Here is a 25521-nt window from a genome sequence, read left to right as displayed (position 1 = left end):
GTCTCTCGTTTTTTAAAGGAAGGTTTCTTTCCCAAAACTGGATTGGAAGCTCCACTAGTCTGTAGCCATTATAACAAACCTGTAGTTATTCTAGCAGGTCTGGAGTTCTTCTAGCAGGTCTGGAGTTCTTCTAGCTGGTCTGTAGCTATTCTAGCAGGTCTGTAGGTGTTCTAGTAGGTCTGTAGGTGTTCTAGTAGGTCTGTAGCCATTATAACAAACCTGTTGTTCTTCTCGCAGGTTTATTGTTCTTCTAGCAGGTCTGTAGTTCTTCTAGCTGGTCTGTAGCTATTCTAGCTGGTCTGTAGCTATTCTAGCAGGTCTGTAGGTATTCTAGCAGGTCTGTAGTTCTTCTAGCAGGTCTGTAGGTGTTCTAGTAGGTCTGTAGCCATTATAACAAACCTGTAGGTATTCTAGCAGGTCTGTAGTTCTTCTAGCAGGTCTGTAGGTGTTCTAGTAGGTCTGTAGCCATTATAACAAACCTGTAGTTCTTCTAGCTGGTCTGTAGGTGTTCTAGCAGGTCTGTAGGTGTTCTAGTAGGTCTGTAGCCATTATAACAAACCTTTAGTTCTTCTAGCAGGTATGTAGTTCTTCTAGCAGGTCTGTAGTTCTTCTAGCAGGTCTGTAGCTATTCTAGCAGGTCTGTAGGTGTTCTAGTAGGTCTGTAGCCATTATAACAAACCTTTAGTTCTTCTAGCAGGTCTGTAGTTATTCTAGCAGGTCTGTAGGTGTTCTAGCAGGTCTGTAGTTATTCTAGCAGGTCTGTAGGTGTTCTAGCAGGTCTGTAGGTGTTCTAGTAGGTCTGTAGCCATTATAACAAACCTTTAGTTATTCTAGCAGGTCTGTAGTTATTCTAGCAGGTCTGTAGGTATTCTAGCAGGTCTGTAGGTGTTCTAGTAGGTCTGTAGCCATTATAACAAACCTTTAGTTCTTCTAGCAGGTCTGTAGTTATTCTAGCAGGTATGTACAGTTGAAGTCGGAAGTTTACATACACTTAGGTTGGAGTCATTAAAACTCGTTTTTCAACCACTCCACAAATGTCTTGTTAACAAACTATACTTTTGGCAAGTCGGTTAGGAGCTCTACTTTGTGATTACACAAGTAATTTTTCCAACAATTGTTTACAGACAGATTATTTCACTTCTAATTCACTTCTAATTCACAATTCCAGTGGGTCAGAAGTTTACATACACTAAGTTGACTGTGCCTTTAAACAGCTTGGAAAATTCCAGATAATGAAGTCATGGCTTTAGAAGCTTCTGATAGGCTAATTTACATCCCTTGAATCAATTGGAGGTTTACCAGTGGATGTATTTCAAGGCCTACCTTCAAACTCAATGGTAGGAATTTAAAGCTTGGTCGCAAATAGATCTTCTAAATGGACAATAACCCCAAGCATACTTCCAAAGATGTTGCAAAATGGCTTAAGGACAACAAAGTCAAGCTATTGGAGTGGCCATCACAAAGCCCTGACCTCAAACCCATAGAACATTTGTGGGCAGAACTGAAAAAGCGTGTGCGAGCAGGGAGGCCTAGAAACCTGACTCAACTTACTGTGGGAAGCTTGTGGAAGGCTACCCAAAACGTTTGACCCAAGTTAAACAATTTAAAGGCAATGCTACCAAATACTAATTGAGTGTATGTAAACTTCTGACCCACTAGGAATGTGATGAAAGAAATAAAAGCTGAAATAAATCATCCTCACTACTATTATTCTAACGTTTCACATTCTTAAACTAAAGTGGTGATCCTAACTGACCTAAGACGGGGCATTTTTAATAGGATTAAATGTCCGGAATTGTGGAAAAACTGAGTTTAAATGTATTTGGCTCAGGTGTATGTAAACTTCCCACTTCAACTGTAGTTTTAGTAGGTCTGTAGCCATTATAACAAACCTTTAGTTCTTCTAGCAGGTCTGTAGGTATTCTAGCAGGTCTGTAGGTATTCTAGCAGGTATGTTGTTCTAGTAGGTCTGTAGCCATTATAACAAACCTTTAGTTCTTCTAGCAGGTCTGTAGGTATTCTAGCAGGTATGTTGTTCTAGTAGGTCTGTAGCCATTATAACAAACCTTTAGTTCTTCTAGCAGGTCTGTAGGTATTCTAGCAGGTCTGTAGGTATTCTAGCAGGTATGTTGTTCTAGTAGGTCTGTAGCCATTATAACAAACCTTTAGTTCTTCTAGCAGGTCTGTAGGTATTCTAGCAGGTATGTTGTTCTAGTAGGTCTGTAGCCATTATAACAAACCTTTAGTTCTTCTAGCAGGTCTGTAGGTATTCTAGCAGGTCTGTAGGTGTTCTAGCAGGTCTGTAGGTGTTCTAGCAGGTCTGTAGGTGTTCTAGCAGGTCTGTAGGTGTTCTAGCAGGTCTGTAGGTATTCTAGCAGGTATGTTGTTCTAGTAGGTCTGTAGCCATTATAACAAACCTTCAGTTCTTCTAGCAGGTCTGTAGCTATTCTAGCAGGTCTGTAGTTCTTCAGGACTTTCTGTAGCTGTTCAACTAGGTCTGTAGCTTTATCCAAAGACTGCTCTGCTGTGGTGGGAGTTCTGGTCCTCCGGCTGATCCACAACTCGTATCCTCTCTCTCTGTAATTATATTCCCTCCTTTCCCATTCCCTCTTGTTGCTCAGTTTAGTGCCAGTGTGGAGTGTGTATTAATTAATGTTGAGAGGCTCTGGCTGCTTTCTCTCTCCCTCTTGCTTTCTTTCTTGCTCTTTCGCTCACTATCTCGCTCTTCCTTGCTCTCTTTTGCTATCTCTTTTTTTCCCTCCCCCTCTCTCCTTCTCTTGCTCTCTGTCTTTTTCGCACTTCCTCTTTCTCTCTTTATCTATCACTCTCTCGTTCACATAGCTGAGTATAACGCAGAGCCGTTGGGGAGGGAGTAGCGAGGGCTGAGGTCTGTGCCAAGGGTTTGATGCTGGGGAGGAGGAGGAGGGGGGACACCACATAATGGAGTCTTTTTTGGAGGTGTTTTAATTCGTATAGAAACTCATTGAGGCGTGAAGCACGACACAAACCCATTTCCACCAAGCTGAGGGAAGAGGGAGGACACCTCTTTTTAAGGCCAGCCAAAACTGTCAGAAGGGGAAATTCAACTTGGCTACTCGGTATATCTAAGCCCAATAGACAGCCATAGACTCAGAACTGGAAAGCCTTGAATGATGTTTACCTTTTGATTTATTTATTTTTAAGTATAGAGGTCAATGTTTGTTTTTTACTTGGATTTGTTTTGGATATATAATTTTTATTTTTAGGATGCATCTGTAAGTACTCGCATACAAAAGATGTCACCTTGCTTCGACTTTGGGCGAACATGTGCAATACTTATTTTAATAGTAGATTTTGTGTGTGTGCGTGTCTGTCACATCAATACAGAAGTTGCTGAGCTGAAGTTTTAGTCCATACTTCTTTTTCTTCTTTTAGTTTTTTATCTCTTATCTCAGGAGGATTACTGTTTCCAGTACAGGATCATTTGCAGGGTTTGCTTCCATCGCTAGGATCAGCTGGGATTTCCTATGTGTAGTGTGTGCCTGCTTGCTTGCCTGCCTGTGTGAGTTCTACTGAGCTTTTGAGTGTGTGCGTGCGTTCGGGTTTCCGTTCGGAAAATGTGGAGTTGGACATTTGACTGGCAGCATTTTAATTTATTTGAGATATTTACCAGACCATAAGTATTTGTAACCTGATTAGGACGTCCATCCACAGAGTTCAGAATGACAGAAAGCACAATTAGATTATGGAAATTCATCTTAACAGAACATGCAACTCGAGGATGCAACGGCATGTGTCCTTCTTACCGAATTCCTTTACTTTTCCTTAGCCAACAAGACAAGTAATGAATAGCAAAATCACTATCTTATGTCAATCTACTATTACCCCATAGTATTTTTCTTTTTTACCTATTCTATTGGTCAGCTTGTCGTTCTGTGTGCGAAAGAAATCGTTTATTCCAAATAGATTCTGGGACAGTTGTGGGACGAAAGTTCCCAAATTCAGACAACCAGTTGGCCTGACGAGGCTACCAATTTTTTTTTTTTAAAGCAATGAGACTGATGCGACAGATCAGAACGTTTTAGCTTAAAAAGTTGACAACTATTATTTCTTCACATTAAAAGTCTGGTAATGTGCACTAGGCTATGTGCACATAAATGTCAGTTCAAAAATGTAATTGGCAGGGGCCTCCCGAGTGGTGCAGTGGTCTAAGGCACTGCAGTGCTAGCTGTGCCACTAGAGATTCTGGGTTCGAGTCCAGGCTCTATCGCAGCCGGCCGCGACCGGGAGCGTTGCTGCACAGCTATTTTCAGGGCTCTCGAGAGATGCCCATGGGCACTCAAGGACATTCAGAGACTTGTCCCGAAGCCACTCATGCGTTGTCTTGGCTGTGGGTGGTGGTGGCAGTATCATGCCGTGGGGTTGATTTTCAGTGGCGGGGATTGAGAGACTAGTCAGGTTCAAGGGAAAGATGAACGGAGCAAAGTACAGAGATCCTTGATGAAAACCTGCTCCAGAGCACTCAGGACCTTAGACTGGGGAAAAGGTTCACCTTCCAACAGGACAACGACCCTAAGCACACAGCCAAGACAACGCAGGAGTGGCTTCGGGACAAGTCTCTGAATGTCCTTGAGTGGCCCAGCCAGAGCCCAGACTTGAACAAAATCAAACATCTCTGGAGAGACTTGAAAATATCTGTGCAGCGACGCTCCCCATCCAACCTGACAGAGCTTGAGAGGATCTGCAGAGAAGAATGGGAGAAACTCCCCAAATTCAGGTGTGCCAAGCTTGTAGCGTCATATCCAAGAAGACTCTAGGCTGTAATCGCTGTAACCGTTTCAACAAATGACTGAGTAAAGGGTCTGAAAACTTATGTAAATGTGATATTTCATATATATATTTTTTTATACATTTTCAAACATTTCTAAAAGCCTGTTTTTGCTTGGTCATTATGGGGTATTGTGTATGGATTGATGAGGGGGAAAAAACTATTTAATCAATTTCAAACAAGGCAGAAATTTTTACAAAATGTTAAGTCAAGGGGTCTGAATACTTCCTCTGTCAAAAGTATGTGGACACCCCTTCAAATTAGTGGATTTCGCTATTTCAGCCACACCCATTGCTGACAGGTGTATAAAATCGAGCACACAGCCATGGAATCTCCATAGACAAACATTGGCAGTAGAATGGCCTTACTGAAGAGCTCAGTGACTTTCAACGTGGCACCATCATATGATGCCATCTTTCCAACAAGTCAGTTCGTAAAATTTCTGCCCTGCTAGAGCTTCCCTGGTCAACTGTAAGTGCTGTTATTGTGAAGTGGACATGTCTAGTAGCAACAACTGCTCAGCCGCGAAGTGGTAGGCCACAAGCTCACAGAGCGAGACCGTCTGTCCTCGGTTTCAACAGTTGCTACCGAGTTGCTTCCAGAGGCAGTTTGGAACTTCAGCACAAGAACTGTTCGTCGGGAGTTTCATGGTTTTCCATGGCAGAGCAGCCACACACAAGCCTCAGATCACCTTTCGCAATGCCATGGGTTGACTGGAGTGGTGTAAAGCTTGCTGCCATTGGACTCTGAAGCAGTTGATACGCGTTCTCTGGAGTGATGAATCACGCTTCACCATCTAGCAGACCGACGGACTAATCTGTGGCAACAGTTTGGGGAAGGCTCTTTCCTGTTTCAGCATGACAATGCCCCCGTGCACAAAGCAAGGTCCAGACAGAAATGGTTTGACGAGATCGGTGTGGAAGAACTTGATTGGCCTGCACAGAGCCCTGACCTCAACCCCATCGAACACCTTGGTATGAATTGGAACACCGACTGCAAGCCAGGCCTAATCACCCAACATCAGTGCCTGACCTCATTAATGCTCTTGTGGCTGAATGGAAGCAAGTCCCCGCAGCAATATTCCAATTCTAGTGGAAAGCCTTCCCATAAGATTGGAGGCTGTTATAACAGCAAAGGGGGAGCCAACTCCATATTAATGACCATTATTTTCGAATTAGATGTTTGACGAGCAGGTGTCCACATACTTTTAGCCATGTGTACTTTGATTTTTGTTGTGTTTAGGCCTATGTGGCATATTGCATTTTCATTGCAGTCAGAGAGACTTTAAAATGAAGTTAGGCCTACAGATGTGTATTAGGGGGAGAAGAGAACTTGGCAGTCGTAAGAGGATAGCGGGTCGTACTAGTACACAGATGGTTAATATTGCTTCAAGATTAGGAAGATCTAGGAAGATGCTTAATCTTCTTCCACCACACAATATTAAATACTTAAAGGGAAGATCCACTCAAACTATCCCTCATGCTCCAATGTTCTTAGTCAATCGCTCCATAGACTGTTCTGACCTACTGTTGAGTGGTCCAATATGACCTACATTAGGGTTGGGTGTTATACCTTATATACAGTATCCCGGGGTATTTGGAAATACGCTCTGATTTTCCAATACCGTCAATAAAATGTAAAAAAAATATATATATATACACACAGCGTATTCCAGTTCCCACCAATATCCAGAAAATTTGCACAGCCATTGAGGAATGGGTCAACATTCCACAGGCCAAAATCAACACCCTTGAACTCTTTGTGAAGAAGATGTAATGCTTCATGAGGCAAATGGTGGTCACATCAGATACTGACTTGTTTTCTAATTCACACCCCTACCTTTTTTTAAAAAGGTATCTGTGACCAACAGATGCACATCTGAATTCCCAGTCATGTGATATCCATAGATTAGGGCCTAATTCATTTATTTCAATTGACTGATTTCCTTATATGAACTGTAACTCAGTCAAATCTTTGAGATTGTTACGTTTACATTTTTTTTGTGTATTAAGTTAACTATCTAAGATGTGCCAAATAAATGATCTCCAGCTGGGTTTTGCTAACGTTAGCTAAGTGGCTAACGTTAGCTTGCACGGTCAAGCTTCTTGGTAACAGCAGCAGAGGCCATCCCTTCCTGGATTAAGATCCCTACTGTCTAATATATGGTTTGTGCTAGCTGCAAACTGTGTTGTAATATCCTTGCCTAACTATATGAGCTGTGTTGTCTGTCTTGGTAGTAAAAGTTTGCATGCACTCTTTAGCATTTACTTAGTATCCGATATGGGGATTCCTTAGTACTTGTTAGCATTTTGTTAGCAATCTGGTAAGTGATGTTTTGGGATTTTATGTACAAAAAAAAAATTGCGCCCCTTGTGTGCACTACCAGTAATATCGTGTATCCTGGGATGGCACGGTGTGAAGGTATGGAAATCCGGATACCGCCCAACCCTAAACTGCATGGTAATTTAGTGGTCCAATACAACCTACATGGTGATTTAGATGGTCTTGTCATGTCTTGAGGCTTGCGTTAAAGGTAGGCTCAACAATATGACAGCATCAGACAACCAAATTCAAGTTTGCCAGGACTGGCACTTTTTGATTCTTCCTAAGTTGTTCCATCCCTAAAGGTGTGGCGACATAACAAACCATGTTATCGTTGTTGATTGCTGTGAGCAGGAAGTCTGCTCAAATGATGTCTTATTGCTTTGTCTACCTTTTTAACGCATAATGTGTAGAATGGGATGGGGTTGCTCAGGAAGTTGGGTAGTATGACGATATTTGTGACTACAGTATGTCGTACATGTTTGAGATGGAAGCTGTGAAGAACGTCTCTGTACTGTGCAGACAATCTCTCCAAATTCCAACTCTTCCCCCCCTTTCACTCTGACTTTGGCCTGTTTTTGGATTCAGCCTAACCTTTGAGGTCCGTTTATACTTTGCAACTGAGCATACTGTATTCACAAGCATGTGCTTGGAGATGGCATGATCATGTTCTTTTCAGTATCTATGAATACATTCAACTAATACATCCCCATTCACTTGCACCCTCATTCTCACACACTATGTACAGAATCTACTGAAATGTCTCCACTCACTCACTCACTCACTCACTCACTCACTCACTCACTCACTCACTCACTCACTCACTCACTCACTCACTCACTCACTCACTCACTCACTCACTCACTCACTCAAAGCCTGTCTTTTGCACACTGACACCTTTAACCCTTTGATGCGGACAATCACATATTTGTGATCATTGTTGAGTGGTCCCTGCAGCGTACTGTTGCAAAAATGTGATTGGAACAGTAGCAACAGAACGTAGGACTCAACAAACACGTCTAAACAGCATTGTGTCTTGAAAACATATAAACAATGTTTTGTACTGATGGGAAATAAAGGTCTTCACAACTTTATTCCTCAATTGTACCATTTTATTGTAAAAGATAAATGTGAAATTTGTCATCCAAGCCTCACACAGAACACATCCAAACTCATTCCATAAACCAGTCTAAATAACAAAACATATGTTACCAACCTAACAGCTAGACTTGTTTACAATGTACCACATCTCTGGTGAGCATAAGGGAGACATGTCATATTGTTTAGAAAAGACATAAGCTAGCAGCAGCTAAATTCTTTATGATGGCAGGCATGTTTGTTTGACATGTGAAAACTCCCTAATCCAAGAATGCCATCCAGTTTAAGATGCAAATAAACAAAGTCAAAACGCAGCCAGGAATCGGCCCGGGGGGCTGGAACTGATTGACTCGGCCCGGAATTGGGTGTAGGACTCGAACCGGAGTCAAAATGAATGACTGCCCAGAATCGGCCCAAGTACATCGGGCCATTTCCTTCTACCGGAATTAAGCAGACTTTGCCGGCATTTTACCAGAATCCCCCCAGAAGCGGCCCGATGCAATTTTAAATAAATGTATACAAAATGACCCAATTTTTTGTAATTTTAAATATTACTATTATACATTTTATGCATACAAATTATACCCATCCACAAAAAAAAAAAATTATGTCGGAGGAAACACCATACACCTGGTGACCGTGTCAGCGTGTGTGTGTGTCTAGCCTGCCACAGGAGTCGCTACAGCGCAATGGGACAAAGACTTCCCGGCCGGGCCAAACCCTCCCCTAATTCGGACGACGCTGGGCCAATTGTGCGTTGCCTCATGGGTCTCCTGGTTGTGGCCGACACGGTTCTCGAACCAGCATCTGTAGCAATGTGTATTAGACCGCTGCGCCACTCGGGAGGTTCCATCCACAAAGTTTTTAATGCTTATCAATTGCCTTACACAAAGTATGAAAATACTACACAGGACTCTTAAAGAATTTGTATTTTTTGATCACAGAAATGGTGAGAAAATATGGAAAAATAGAGAGTAGCCCCAATCGGCCCGAACCCCAAGTAATACATTTGGGCCAGATAACTCAACCCGGAATCGGCTCAAGCTCAATCCCCGCGGCCCAGACTCGGTCCACATGATGTCGGCCGAGTCTGACTCTCAGCCGAGTGCCCCGACTCTCAGCCGGAATCGGCCCAGATCCACTGTGCTAGCTGGGAGATGGCTGCGTGTAAAAGATTAACCTGTTGGGGCCACAGGTTAGCAATGATCCCCGAGCCGGGATTGCTAACAAGGCTGGAAATTCAAAACATCAAAAATCTAATAATTTCAATTTCTCAAACAATCAACTATTTTACACAATTTAAATGATAAACATCTCCTTAATCTAACCACATTGTTCGATTTTCAAAGAGGCTTTACGGCAAAAGCATAAAGTTAGATTATGTTAGGACAGTACATAGCCACAAAAGTACAAACATCCATTTTCAATTCAAGGTCAGGCGTCACCAAAAGCAGAAACCAGCTTGAATTATGCACTAACTTTTGTCAATCTCCATCAGATGACACTCCTAGGACATTATGTTATACAATACATGCATTTTTTGTTCCATCAAGTTCATATTTATATCCAAAAACAGCATTTTACAGTAGCGTGAAATTCAGATTTTTTTCTTCTCTGAAATGCTTCCGGTGAACATAACAAAATTACTATTCGAAAACATTGGTAAATTATAATATTGTCATTCAAAGAATAATATATTATCATCTCGTAATTGCTACCGAATGGCCAGATCTCAAAATAACTTTACTGGGAAATCACATTTTGCAATAAACGGGGTGCTATGCTAAGAACAACAGGCTATGCTATACAGTTAGCATCATCTAAAATCGATAATAACATTGTAAATACCCCCTTACCTTTGATTATCTCCATCAGAAGGCAGGATCCCAGGTCCGGAAGGCATTCCAGGTCCGGAACAAATGTGGTTTCTTTTGACAAAGTTCATAATTTATGTCCAAATAACACCAAGTACTTAGCGTTCATTATGCTCCCACAAAACGTGGTGGGGGGCTGGTAAAATCACGCCGAAAAGCTAAAAAAACCTAGTAAATAATATATTTATGTTCGTTCAAACATGTCAAATGTTGTTTAGCATTAATCTTTTGGTCCATTTTTAACGTTAAACATCAGTAATATTTTCACACAACCTATCCTATGTCTAGATAAAAAATGATGACAAACTCACGTTTCTCAGATTTATGCGCAGGCGCAAAAAAATGAAGTGATGACATGTCAACTTCCTTGGATTCTAATTTGCTCTCTGTTTATCATAGACGCTTCAAACAACTTTATAAAGATCGTTGACATCTAGTGGAAGCCGTAGGTGTTGCGAAATGAATCCTTTCTCACTATGGTATCTATAAAACAATGACACTAAATAGTACAGTCACAAAATTCACATTTTTTTGGATCTATTTTTCACAGGTTTTTGCCTGCAATATGAGTTTTGTTATACTTACAGACACCATTCAAACTGTTTTAGGAAATTCAGAGTGTTTTCTATCCGAATGTGTTAATAATATGCATATCCTAGCTTCTGAGTTGGTGTAGGAGGCAGTTAAAAATGGGCACATATTTTTTTCAAAATGTCTCAATACTGCCCCCGAGCCCCAACAAGTTTGGCCACTTTTCAACATATTACAAATCTTCGATGTACTTGTTTCAGTGTATACAAAAACTGGAGCACATGACTTGACAAGTCGTTTTCAGTTTTTGAGTAATCATGAACCAAATAAAATGTTATTACCTCACAGATCATTACTCCAAATACAAGCCTACTGCTAAGCCTAACCGTAGCGCAAAAGCTAAACAGGGTTGCCAGATTTGGTTTAAACCATTTTAGGGGAGTTTGTGGGGGGGTTCATTTAGTTTGTGGGTGATTTAAAGTCCATTGGGGGTAGAAATGTGGAATGTATTGTGGGGGAATATGATGCAGGAAATACTACCATGATGGGGGATTTATCAATAAATGGGGGGCAAACACAGGAGTAATGTATAAGCTAACTAAAAGTAAATCCCCTGGAATGTGGGGTCTGAGCTGGCAACCCAGAGTAACGATAGTTATAGTCTAAGTCAGTCACGTGAACCATCCCTTCACCTCGTTTTGTCATAACATCTTTGGTCTGACGTTTACGTGACAACCAGAATGCATTGTGATGTCAACAAACATGGCGCCACACATAGCTGGCATTTAGCTTAGCATTAGCTCATTATAATCAGTACAACCTATCAAAAAGTATTTTACACAACTCATGTGTCCATTACAATCAATGCAAGAATCAGAATGCATGATTTGTCACCAGAACTTGAAAACGTGAATAAAACAGTAAATACATTATGCTCCATATATACAGTGTGCTACAGTAGAAACAACAACACGATATATAGCAACTACAATGATAACGTAATAAGGCACTTACTTTGATAGGAACGCACATGTCCAAAGTTGTTGTTATCATAATGTAAGGGAAACCACAATGAAGGCGCCAGCCGGAAAATGTGCCAGGTGCAAAAAGTTTGTGCCGGTTCCTTTCTGACTGGAGATGCGCAAATGTCTGGGGAAACACAGGGGAAATGCTTGGGGTCTCGTCGTAGAGAGAAGTTTGTCTAAATTGTCTGCTACAGTGAAATGGGGTACTTCTATGTGAATTAATGAGTAGGCATAACACACCTCAATTCAAACTGTTAGAAAAGAAAACTTCTTAGCAAATAATTTGAAATTGACAATTAGAAACCTAACCGATAGATAATTAGCAGGCAGCTTGCCTTTGTTTGAGGGCAGCGCCGGTTAACTGTCCTGTTGCCTAACAATCACACTTTGGGTTAGTGACTGCATTCTGACATCACTTGCATAAAAAAACTCCCCCTGGGGCGATCATTAGAGATATTTGGAACTCACAGTGAAAAGGATGTCTCCTGCCTAATTCCGACAGTTTCATTAAAAGAGCTTGACACAAAAATTGAGGTTTGGGACAAATGTAAGCTAGAGATGGAGAAAAAAAATGCAGGAAGCGAGTGGAGAGAAAAAAATCTAACCCACGGCTGTGATATATTATTAATCAAGTTGAAATGATTTTGCATTGCAAAAAAAAAAAAAAATGGAAAAAGCCCTCTGTGATTGTGTGATTGAGCTTAATTATATAGCCTCTTGCCGATTAGCTCATTAAACAAGCTAAACGCTTCCCTGTGACAATTTAATCTGAAATTCCCTGACGACGGTCGCTGTGTTTATCTCGACAGCAGTGGTGGCGTCACGCTGACATAATCATCACTTGTTTTGTAAACACGTGGCTGCCATGGCACCCGGCAGGCCTGACACTGGATAGTGTGGAGTTGTGGACGGACTGTCGCAGCGCGCTTGACTAGGTGTAGCATTACTGGAAGCAGTGGATGTGTAAATGTCTCGTCTTCTCTCCGACTATTGAACTTGACCCTCTTCTTGCAGACAACGATATTTCACAATCTCCCTTTTGATTGGAACAGATTTTCAAATTGAATTGTACTGAATCTTCAAATTGAGGTGAATTCAGTTTACCCTCCACTCATGTATAGGATCTGTCCCAAACGTCTCATATCTCACTGGTTTCTTGGCTGTTTTTTATAATGTCATGTATAACCATTTATTTTGTTGCTTTGTTTGACATTTGCATTTGGCTGTTGCATTTATGTTGCTGCATTTTGTCCCCTCCCACTCCCAACCCCTCTTCCTCCTACCCCCACCCCTCCTCCAATCAGGGAGCATGGAGTAACCATAGGGCAGCAAGCCCCCCCTCTTGGTCCCAGCAGGACCCCTCAGAGGGGGGGTGGGATGGCTCAAAAAACAGGCAGCTGCAGGAGGTGCCCGTCTGGAGCATGAGAGTGGTAAATGGAGCACTCTTATGATGTCCATGTCCAACCCCCCTCCCTCCCTCCCTTTCACTCAGTGGTTTAGCCCGGCCAGGTGGGGACAGGTTAGAACATGACACAGCACATGGTGCCACCTGCGGAGATGTAGTGAAGGCAAATCCATGTGAACATTGTTTTTGCACCTCCTTTATGAATTGCGTTATATAAATTAACATTGTTAGCATTTAGCGTTGTTAGCATTGCCGGGACGACAGGAATCCCAGACTGATAGTGGAGTGAAACAAACTCAATACGTACAGTCTGGGTTTCCAGGCTACCCCTGACCCCCCTCTCTGTCACCCCCACCGCAACCCTTTAGTCCTGACATTGTGACATGAATCCACTTTGACGCTAACGCGCCACAACAAGCCTCTCTCTCGCACGCGCTCTGATGAGTTCATAAACTCCACTGTTATGTCGTCCTGTCTGAGCTGACAAGGTAAAGATAAAACTCCTTCACAACATGGCTCAATTATTATACTTCAATCTATCACTGATCTGAGCGATGTATAGTCTCATATCAGTTAGCATATACACACTTCATACCTCCCTCTCATGCGCGCTCTACTCCTTCCCTCTCTCTCCTTCCTCTTTCCTTCCTATTTCCCTCCTCGTTCCCCCTCGCTCCTTCCTCGTTCCCCCTCGCTCGTTCCCCTCGCTCGTTCCTTGCTCTCTCTGTTTGATATTCTCTGCTCTACACACACACACTCCTCTCACCCTCTTGTCTCTCTCTCCTCCCTGTCTCCCAGTCTTGCTCTCTCCTCACACTCTTCTCACTGTCTCACTTCTGTCTTGCTCTCGCCCTCCTCTCTTTCTCTCTCCTCACACTCTTCTCAATGTCTCCCTTCTGTCTTGCTCTCCTCACTCTCTCCTCCCTGTCTCCCTCCTGTCTTGCTCTCTCCTCTCACACTCCTCCCTGTCTCCCTCCTGTCTTGCTCTCTCCTCTCACACTCCTCCCTGTCTCCCTCCTGTCTTGCTCTCTCCTCACACTCTTCTCACTGTCTCACTTCTGTCTTGCTCTCTCCCTCCTGTCTTGCTCTCTCTTCACACTCTCCTCCCTGTCTCCCTCCTGTCTTGCTCTCTCCTCACACTCTTCTCACTGTCTCACTTCTGTCTTGCTCTCTCCCTCCTGTCTTGCTCTCTCCTCACACTCTTCTCAATGTCTCCCTTCTGTCTTGCTCTCCTCACTCTCTCCTCCCTGTCTCCCTCCTGTCTTGCTCTCTCCTCTCACACTCCTCCCTGTCTCCCTCCTGTCTTGCTCTCTCCTCTCACACTCCTCCCTGTCTCCCTCCTGTCTTGCTCTCTCTTCACACTCTCCTCCCTGTCTCCCTCCTGTCTTGCTCTCTCCTCACACTCTTCTCACTGTCTCCCTCCTGTCTTGCTCTCTCCTCACACTCTTTTATCCTGCCCTCTCTCTCCCACACAGGGTCGTGGTTCGGACTTCCCTGGAAGGCGGAGGCCCCGCGGGGCCAACCTATCTGGGCGCGGGGGCCGCGGACGCTCTCGAGGACTCAAAGCCGACACCACCCTCGCCATGACCCCTGGGGTAGGAGCCCTCACCCCTTTATCCCCCTCCACTGCCTCCCTCCCTCCATCCCCTCCCTCTCTCTGTCCTCCTCCTCCTCTGCATACATTAATAAAACAATGGCCTAATGTGCTTAGCTTAGCCCAGAGAGTGCTCTCACATTAGCAAGAGGAACAGTACACTCAAGCACGGCATGAGGGTTGGTTGGTAGGGAGGGGGTGGTGGGGAGAGGAATGCTATTTTATACGTAGCGGTGGGCAGGGAACTAACATGTCCCCCCCCCACACACTAAAAACTGTGGGTGGTTGATGCAGAAAATGCGTTCAACGTGCATTTAAATACTATACATTGTGGGCACCGTTTAAGGTAGAAATGTCAATTCTGTATTGATTGTACGAGCTAGACAGTTGGATTAGATGTCAGCATGCTTGTTGACCAGAGCCGCTAGCGCTAGGCAGCCGGCCGCTAGGCAGCCTGCTTGTGGACCAGAGCCGCTAGCGCTAGGCAGCCGGCCGCTAGGCAGCCTGCTTGTGGACCAGAGCCGCTAGCGCTAGGCAGCCGGCCGCTAGGCAGCCTGCTTGTTGACCAGAGCCGCTAGCGCTAGGCAGCCGGCCGCTAGGCAGCCTGCTTGTTGACCAGAGCCGCTAGCGCTAGGCAGCCGGCCGCTAGGCAGCCTGCTTGTTGACCAGAGCCGCTAGCGCTAGGCAGCCGGCCGCTAGGCAGCCTGCTTGTTGACCAGAGCTGCTAGCGCTAGGCAGCCTGCATGTTGACACGCGTGTCGGCATGGTAATGCTGAGATGGGAAGCCTGCTGCCTGTTTGTCCCTGTGGATGACATAATAATATATTGACACACAGTCTGGAGGTGTGATAGCTGGTCACATGAGAACGTCTTCCATGTCCTAGACCTAGATCAGGCCTATTCCTGGGAGATATATGTTCTACCTCAATTGAAAAATACTTTACTGGGCCAAGCACAAATTTATTTTTTATCTCAACCTTTCCGATTTTAAATACAATCTTACCATCTGTTATAATTTGTTAATCAACTCCTTCCTGCTTGTGTGCCTGTGTCCGTGTGTGTGTCCGTACATGTCCGTGTGTGTCTCTTCAGGCCAGCTTTGTGGAGCAGCCGTACATGGTGAAAGAAGAGGAGGAGAATGCCATGCACAACACTGTGGTCATGTTCTCAACCTCAGACCACTTCACTCTCAGACAGGTCAGTACCAACACTGTGGTCATGTTCTCAACCTCAGACCACTTCACTCTGCCAGGTCAGTAACAACACTGTGGTCATGTTCTCAACCTCAGACCACTTCACTCTGACAGGTCAGTAACAACACTGTGGTCATGTTCTCAACCTCAGACCACTTCACTCTGACAGGTCAGTACCAACACTGTGGTCATGTTCTCAACCTCAGACCACTTCACTCTGACAGGTCAGTACCAACACTGTGGTCATGTTCTCAACCTCAGACCACTTCATTCTGACAGGTCAGTAACAACACTGTGGTCATGTTCTCAACCTCAGACCACTTCACTCTGACAGGTCAGTACCAACACTGTGGTCATGTTCTCAACTTCAGACCACTTCACTCTGACAGGTCAGTAACAACACTGTGGTCATGTTCTCAACCTCAGACCACTTCACTCTGACAGGTCAGTAACAACACTGTGGTCATGTTCTCAACCTCAGACCACTTCACTCTGACAGGTCAGTACCAACACTGTGGTCATGTTCTCAACCTCAGACCACTTCATTCTGACAGGTCAGTAACAACACTGTGGTCATGTTCTCAACCTCAGACCACTTCACTCTGACAGGTCAGTACCAACACTGTGGTCATGTTCTCAACTTCAGACCACTTCACTCTGACAGGTCAGTAACAACACTGTGGTCATGTTCTCAACCTCAGACCACTTCACTCTGACAGGTCAGCACCAACACTGTGGTCATGTTCTCAACTTCAGACCACTTCACTCTGACAGGTCAGTACCATCATACATCACTGAAACGATAGAGTATTGACACTTTGTGCCGTCAAAGTCCCGGCTTGTGTGTGTCTGTGTGTGTTGCTTAAAGCTGTGTATTTCAACTCCCCTCGTAGTCTCTCTACTGTCAAATCCTTCTTGTCTTCCTTAGAAAAGGCTCTGTATAGCAGTAGTGACTGGTGACTTTAATAAGGAGGACAATAGGACTCTTCCTCCCTGGTCAAGCCACGTCTGTTCTACAGGCCTAAAGCCTGTTAAGTGTCTCTCATAACCAAGTACTGTACTGTACATTAGGACTGTCCCAACTAAACAAATCTTTGTCAACCGAGAGTCGTCTTGTTTTGACCAATTGATTGGTCGTAATGTTTAACCTTATTTATTTATTTATTATTTATCCATATATCGACAGACACCCTGTGTTTGAATAAAATGAACTACATATGCACTGAGCTTGTCTGATGCTTTTAGCACACTGTCTGATTAAATAATTAAGACACACAAATGACTCAAGAAAGAGCCCGATGGTCACACTGTGTTGAAAGGAATGACAGCGAGTACCTGTGTGACTGGCGCACGTTGTCTCGCTGTCCTCCCTACTGCAGCGAAAATGCACCACAGCATAGCAAGTGTTTATTGCGCTGTTCGTGCTGAAGCTGCTACATCATTGCAACCATTTACTTTCTTTCTTGTTTCTGACTGAAAAGTTATCGAAATCTCTAATTTGTTTAGGAAAAACATTCCCTATTCGCTTAACCCTTGGTCTCTACGTGAAACATGTAAGCATCGCATGCATGTGACCAATAGGGCCTGAGCTATAGCCTATCATAATCACATCAATAAATTGGTTATAACAAACTCCCAACACAGTAACACGTGACAGAAAAGTGGATGCGGAGGACGTGAAAAAGAAACTGGAAATGGGTTACTGGTTGCTCAGCAGGGAAAGGGGAAGTCAGATCTGTGGAAGACATTTGACTTAGTTGTGGAAACTACTGGAAATCCAGAAAAAGAAGGGTATAGGAGCAATTGTTGAGTGAGTATTATGTGTGCCAAACAGTTGCTGTTAGATTACAATATAAAAAACATTTCTGACCATTTGGAACAGTATAAACAACACTAAATAAATTATTGCATTTCAAAGCATGAATGGCTCATATGCTATTTGATGGCATGAACAAATGAATGATTGATTGATACAGTAGCCTATATATTGAAATATGGGCCTAACTAAGTTACAGTTATTAAAACTAAACAGGATGTGCTCTTAAGCCTACAGCTCGATGGTGGTTACACAAGGCTACTATACAAAGCCTACTAATGAGAACGACATTACTTATTATAATGATGATCATAATAATAATTATAACAATAAGAAAAAGATCAAGATAAATGAGGGTATGGGAGCGAGAGCTAAATGCATATGTGTGACAAACCGGTGCAGTTAGATTACAATATTATTTTTCTGTCTGTTTGGAACAGTGTAAACAACACTAAATACATTATAATTAATACCAGTCTGTTCTAATGGAAAAAAATTGTAAAGCCTTTATTACAGCATAGCAAAGATTAAAAACAGCTGAATCTGTGAAATTGCTTTGTCCAACATTTTCCTGTTGCATGAGGCTTGGTGCTCACGGAATCAGTAGACTATTAAACAAACACTCAAACAAGCAACGTAAGCAAGATCTGTCTTATTTCTGTAGATATTTAAATATGGATGATTTATAAAGCCAGGCGTATTTAACAGTTACGCTATTCATTATAAGACTTAATTAAGTTGGGGTTTCCCCTCAATTTTCTTAGACAATTAGGCTTAAGCAAGGACTGTTTCTTCGTCTGTGTTGCTGCTGCCTCCGCCGCATTGTTCTCATTCCCAATATGCAGGTTAACTTTTCTATTATGCAGATAGCAACATAGGGAAAGGTGGCAATTCTACGGCGCACTGAAGATTGTTTCAGAACCACGAACAGTGACCGTATCCAATACGGGAAAAAGCGCATTTGTTATAAAATATTATATTTATTAGTGTTGCACCATAATATAACCATACACAATGTCAATATCAGATGTCTTGGTGATGAACTGTGCCTTCCTCATGGCCTCCGCAATGGATTAGTCCACTGAGACAGGCGTGAATCAGACACATGTCTTGTGAAAAATAAAATGTATTAATTGTGACTGCTCGACTAAAGAAATCTCTGTCGACCAACAGCCTCGACAATCGACCAAACAATCGACCAATCGACTAAATGGGGTCAGCCCTACTGTACATATTTGAATATGCTTGCTGGTGAAAGAATACTACAGCTATTAGAGATGATGAAACATTAAAAATGCATTTTGTATGATGATGCTATGATCGTCTCTTAGCCTTGTTGGACAGCCTGTTTATTAGTCTCTTCTTGGCCTTGTTGGACAGCCTGTTTATTAGTCTCTTCTTGGCCTTGTTGGACAGCCTGTTTATTAGTCTCTTCTTGGCCTTGTTGGACAGCCTGTTTACTAGTCTCTTGGCCTTGTTTTCTCTTCCAACTTTTTCCACTCATTTGTGTCTGGCCATTTTTGCAGCGCACGCACACACACCCACCCACACATGGACATGCTTGTGCGCACTCGCGCACACACACACCCCTAAGACACAGATTAATCCTGCTGTGAGGTAAGGCTCTTAAGAGATGCTGTGTCGTGGAAGACGAAAGTATCCCGAGTCACGCTGCTTGTTACTGCGTGAGCTGTATGTTTATGTATGTCGAGAAATGTAACTTTCTCTTGTTTTCTCTCCATTTTCTGTTTACCTGCTCTTTTCCCCATTACTTATGCACTCTCTCCATTTCCTTCCAAATCCTTTTCTCTCACTCCCCTGCTACCTCTCCTGACCCCCCCACCCTCTCCATCTTTCTCTCCCTACCTCTCCTGACCCCCCCCACCCTCTCCGTCTTTCTCTTCCTACCTCCTTCTTTCCCTCTCTGTCTACTTCCCTTTCTTTCTCTATTCTCCCTTCCTCCCCCTCTCTCCCTTATACAGGACATGTGTGTGGTGTGTGGGAGTTTTGGCCAGGGGTCAGAGGGCAGGCTGCTGGCCTGCTCCCAGTGTGGCCAGTGTTACCACCCCTTCTGTGTCAATATCAAGGTGAACCCTTCTCTTTCCTATACCAGACCTACAGTATCTCTCAAAAGATAATCCGCAACCAATGATGTGTGTGTATATATATATATATATAAAAACACTGTATTGTTTCTCCTATATGCATTTAGCATGACATGGGGCCCCTCCATTGATTTTGTTTTGTTTGAGGCACTCCAATGCAGTGGTGGAAAAAGTACCCAATTGTCATACTTCAGTAAAAGTAGAGATACCTTTTTAATAGAAAGTTACTCAAGTAAAAGTCAGCCAGTAAAATACTACTTGAGTAAAAGTCTAAAAGTATTTGGTTTAAATATACATAAGTATCAAAAGCAAATGTAATTGCTAAAATATACTTAAGTATCAAAAGCATAAGGAGGGGCACCCATTCAAACACTCAGACATTATTTACAAAGATGCATTTGTGAGTCCACCAGGCCAGAGGCAGTAGGGATGACCACGTATTTTCTCGATAAGTGAGTGAGTTCGACCATTTTCCTGTCCTGCTAAGCCATCATTCAAAATGTAACGAGTACTTTTTGTTGTCAGGGAAATTGTATGGAAGACAAAGTACAATATTTTCTTTAGGGATGTACTAAAGTCAAAGTTGCCAAAAAATATAAATCGTAAAGTACAGATACACAAAAAAACCGACTTAAGTAGTACTTTAAAGTACTTTACACCACTGCTCAGATGGCATAAGAACATGCCATAAGCCATGTCAAAATGTGTAGAATTGCAGGAAATTAGCTTTAAAACTAAAATGGTCTCTCAGCCCCATGGCAAAATGTGTAGAATTACAGGAAACTAGCTTTAAAACTATAAAATGTTCTCTCTGCCCCATGACAAAATGTGTGGAATTGCTGAAAATGTGCCTTTTAAACTGACATTTTTCTCTCAGCCCCATGACACAATGTCTAGAATTGCTGGAAACTAGCTTCAAAACTGAAAAGTCTTCTCTCCGCCCCATGGCAATATTTGTAAAATTGCAGGAAATTAGCTTTAAAACAGCAACATTTTGTGAATGTGGCTACATGTATGCATAGTTTGGTTGTAGGGTTGTCGCCAGGGGATTCCCTACAGATTGTATTAGGCTCTGTGCCAACCTCCCCAAGCAGCTTTGAGCCAAGGTGTCAAATAAATACTGGGATGATTAACAGGTTTCACTTTAAGCACCTTGTGCGGATTCTATTGATGGATTTATCGCCACGCCAAGACTTATCCGCGCAACACCACCCCCTCTGGCAGACAAATAAGGGCCTAAGACAGTTTCCTTTGATATAGTGTTAAGTTTTTTACAAATATCACCTCAAGCAGTCGCCACTCCAAGCCGGCTTGCCTACCATTGTCATATTCCATTCTAGTTGGAACAAAGCCTCTAAAATAAAATCAATAGTATGTATAGAAGTTTTACTTTTATGATAATCATATGCATTCTGCCCTTATGCCTATTCTGGCTCAGTGTATTCAGTGAATTGGCCCCTAAATATAGAATGTACCCACCCCCCTTTTTAATCTCTCCCCTGAAAAAAACAGCACTCACTCAATAATGGGAGCCTATCAGACACACATACACACACGCACAGGTTTTCTTCATCACGCCTGCCTCTGCCAGCCAATCGCACCCATCCCAGCTAACACAGTGATTAACCCGATTGACGTTAGCAGCACCGCGGCGCCCTGGCGGAAGCTAATGGACAGGAATGATGGAGACGGCATTATTGATGGCCCCCGGTAGCTAGCGAAACGGCTAATTGCCCTTGGTAGCCAAGTGCGCTCAGCAGCACTTAGTGTGACTGTACATTTCACTCACAGCTATACACATTGGCTGCTTGGTTGTAATTTTTCTTTATTTTTATTACAAGGCTAGTAAAAGAGAGATGTACCTGTTATTGACAACATGGTGAGAATAAGTCTCTTTTTTGGAATCCGTTTCGGTCTGCCGGATCCAATGGAATCGGTGGCCTACTGGCACAAAGTGGTGTTAGCCCGTGATACATTTAGGAGTAATTGGGTAATGATATTAGGTAACTCTTTACCATGCAATCTCTAAATACCTCACCCAGATTTGAGTACTGAAATAAAAAAAAAACATTTTTAAAGGAGATAATCTGGGTGGCTAAACTATGCAAGTGGAAATCCACTTGTTATGTCCACTTGTTATGGTATTTGTTGTCTGGCTTTTCAGCACATAATGGGTGAGGGAGGACGGTCTTTCTCTCAATTGGTTTGATCCTCCCTCCCCATCCATGGTTTATTGGCTAATAAATACCGGTGCATCCCTTTAACAAATAGCTCAGCAATGACCTTTAACCTGGAAGATGTGCTGCTGGGAACTAGAGATTTGATTATTCCCCTACTATGTAAATGTAGAACATACAGCCATTAGTCAATATGCTCCATTGAAATGGACCTTAAAGGAGATTCCTATCCCTGCTCTGCCCCTTTAACACCTCTCTAACCTTTGCCCCCTGTGCCACCAGATCACCCGGGTGGTGCTGAGTAAAGGCTGGCGGTGTCTGGAGTGCACGGTGTGCGAGGCATGTGGCCAGGCCAGCGACCCAGGCCGCCTGCTTCTGTGTGACAACTGTGACATCAGCTACCACACCTACTGCCTGGACCCGCCCCTGCAGACGGTGCCCAAGGGCAGCTGGAAGTGCAAGTGGTGTGTATATGTCGTGACTGCTGCCAATCACAGAGCACAGCACAGCCAATCAAAGCATCAGAGCTTGTCTGGCTGCACCAATGATGCTGTCAAATGTTTTTAGAATGAAGATGATATGTGTTTGTTTGTCTCTATTCTTTCCCTTAGTATCTCATCTGTTATCTCACCATCTCTATAATGTCTCTTCTCATCCATGCGTCTCGCTCTCTGCGTCTCTCTCGCTCTCTCTGCGTCTCTCTCGCTCTCTCTGCGTCTCTCTCGCTCTCTCTGCGTCTCTCTCGCTCTCTCTGCGTCTCTCTCGCTCTCTCTGCGTCTCTCTCGCTCTCTCTGCGTCTCTCTCGCTCTCTCTGCGTCTCTCTCGCTCTCTCTTATGGTAATTTGGTAAAAAGCCAATTTGACATCTTTTCAGTACTTTGTTTTCACTGAGGAAATGTACGAGTCTACTGTTAATGATAATGCAGAGGCTTTTCCCAAGGTTGCTGTTGACGCATATCCCACGGTAGTTATTTGGGTCAAATTTGTCTCCACTTTTGTGGATTGGGGTGATCAGTCCTTAGTTCCAAATATTGGGGAAGATGCCAGAGCGAAGGATGTTTAAGTATAGCGAATTGTAATTTGTTGTATGTATATTTTATCATTTCATTTAGGATACCATCAACCCCACAGACCTTTTTGGGTTGGAGCGTTTGTATTTTGTCCTGTAGTTCATTCAATGTAATTGGAGAATCCAGTGGGTTCTGGTAGTCTTTAATAGTTTATTATAAGATTTGTATTTGATCATGTATATGTTTTTGGTGTTTGTTCTTTGTTATAGAGCCCAAAAGATTAGAGAAGTGGTTTATCCATCGTCATTTTGGATAGATAACTCTTCGTGTTGTTTCTTTAGAGTTTTCCAATTTTCCCAGAAGTGGCTAGATTATATGGATTCTTCAATTATATTGAGCTGATTTCTGATGTGCTGTTCCTTCTTTTTCCGTAGTGTATTTCTGTATTGTTTTAGCGATTCACCATAGTGAAGGCGTAGGCTTAAGTTTTCTGGGTCTCAATGTTTTTGGTTGTTGGATATGTTTCTCAATTTCTTTCTTAGGTTTTTGCATTCTTCATCAAACCATTTGTCATTGTTTTTAGGTTGTCTGCTAGAAATGTTTAGATTTGATAGGTAAGATGATGGGTCAAATATACTGTTTAGGTTGTCAACTGACAAGTTTACACATTCATTATTACAGTGAAACATTTTGTCCAGGAAGTTGTCTAAAAGGGATTGACTTTGTTGTTGCCTAATAGTTTTTTGGCAAGTTTCCACACTACTTTCCTTCCATCTATAGCATGTCTTAATATGATTCAGTTCCTTTGGCTATAATTCCTCGTGATTGAGCATAGCTCTGTTCAAGTAGAGTGTTATTTTGCTGTGATCTGATAGGGGTGTCAGTGGGCTGACTGTGAACGCTCTGAGAGACTCTGGGTTGAGGTCAGTGATAAAGTAGTATACAGTACTACTGCCAAGAGATGAGCTATAGGTGTACCTACTATAGGAGCCCACTCTAAGCCTGCCATTGACTATGTACATACCCAGCATCCGACAGGGTTACAAGAGTTGTGATGCGTTTTTGTTGGTTATGTTGTTGTAGTTGTCTATGGAGGCATATGGGGGAGGGAATGATGTCACCTCCAGGTACAGTTGAAGTTGGAAGTTTACATGCACCTTATCCAAATACATTTAAACTCAGTTTTTCACAATCCTTGACATTTAATTCTAGTAAAAATCCCCTGTCTTAGGTCAGTTAGGATCAACACTTTATTTTAAGAATGTGAAATGTCAGAATAATAGTTGAGAGCATGATTTATTTCAGCTTTTATTTATTTCATCACATTCCCAGAGGGTCAGAAGTTTACATACACTCAATTAGTATTTGGTAGCATTGCCTTTAAATTGTTTAACTTAGGTCAAACGTTTCGGGTAGCCTTCCACAAGCTTCCCACAATAAATTGGGTGAATTTTGGCCCATTCTTTCTGACAGAGCTGGTGTAACTGAGCCAGGTTTGTAGGCCTCCTTGCTCGCACATGCTTTTTCAGTTCTGCCCACATATTTGCTATAGAATTGAGGTCAGGGCTTTGTGATGGCCAATCCAATACCTTGACTTTGTTGTCCTTAAGCCATTTTGCCACAACTTTGGAAGTATGCTTGGGGTCATTGTCCATTTGGAAGACCTATTTGCGACCAAGCTTTAACTTCCTGACTGATGTCTTGAGATGTTGCTTCAATATATCCACCTAATTTTCTTTCCTCATGATGCAATCTATTATGTGAAGTGCACCAGTCCCTCCTGCAGCAAAGCACCCCCACAACATGATGCTGCCAACCCTGTGCCTCACGGTTGGGATGGTGTTCTTCGGCTTGCAAGCCTCCCCCTTTTTCCTCCAAGCATAATGATAGCCATTATGGCCAAACAGTTCTATTTTTGTTTCATCAAACCAGAGGACATTTCTCCAAAAAGTGCGATCTTTGTCTCCGTGTGCAGTTGCAAACCGTAGTCTGGCTTTTTTATGGCGGTTTTGGAGCAGTGGCTTCTTTCTGGCTGAGCGGCCTTTCAGGTTATATCGATATAGGACTCTTTCTACTGTGGATATAGATACTTTGTACCTGTTTCCTCCAGCATCTTCACAAGGTCCTTTGCTGTTGTTCTGGGATTGATTTGCACATTTCGCACCAAAGTACGTTCATCTCTAGGAGACAATGTGTCTCCTTCCTGAGCGGTATGACGGCTCTGCGGTCCCATGGTGTTTATACTTGCGTACTATTGTTTGTAAAGATGTTCGTGGTACCTTCAGGCGTTCGGAAATTGCTCCCAAGGATGAACCAGACTTGTGGAGGTTTAAAAAAAATATTCTGAGGTCTTGGCTGATTTCTTTTGATTTCCCCATGATGTCAAGCAAAGAGGCACTGAGTTTGAATGTAGGCCTTGAAATGCATCCACAGGTACACCTCCAAATGATGTCAATTAGCCTATCAGAAGCTTCTAAAGCCATGACATCATTTTCTGGAATTTTCCAAGCTGTTTAAAGGCAGTCAACTTAGTGTATGTAAACTTCTGACCCACTGAAATTGTGA

The 25521-nt window shown here is 42.9% G+C and overlaps 1 protein-coding gene across 1 annotated transcript in view; it reads left to right on the top strand.

Annotated features, from left to right (window-relative positions):
* Positions 1–25521, top strand: part of LOC106590429 (histone-lysine N-methyltransferase 2C) — a 206257-nt gene that overhangs the window by 119734 nt on the left and 61002 nt on the right. The window contains exons 14-18 of the mRNA XM_082970632.1: positions 12962–13087; positions 14538–14657; positions 15749–15853; positions 19648–19752; positions 22230–22411. Of these exons, the coding sequence (XP_082826758.1) occupies positions 12962–13087; positions 14538–14657; positions 15749–15853; positions 19648–19752; positions 22230–22411 (638 nt within the window). The remainder of the gene's footprint in view (positions 1–12961; positions 13088–14537; positions 14658–15748; positions 15854–19647; positions 19753–22229; positions 22412–25521) is intronic.

The sequence above is a fragment of the Salmo salar genome, chromosome 29 (assembly GCF_965601325.2).
Source record: "Salmo salar chromosome 29, fSalSal1, whole genome shotgun sequence".
Taxonomy (NCBI): Eukaryota; Metazoa; Chordata; class Actinopteri; order Salmoniformes; family Salmonidae; genus Salmo; species Salmo salar.
Note: the sequence above shows the minus strand (reverse complement) of the source record. Positions and strands in the feature narration are given on the sequence as shown.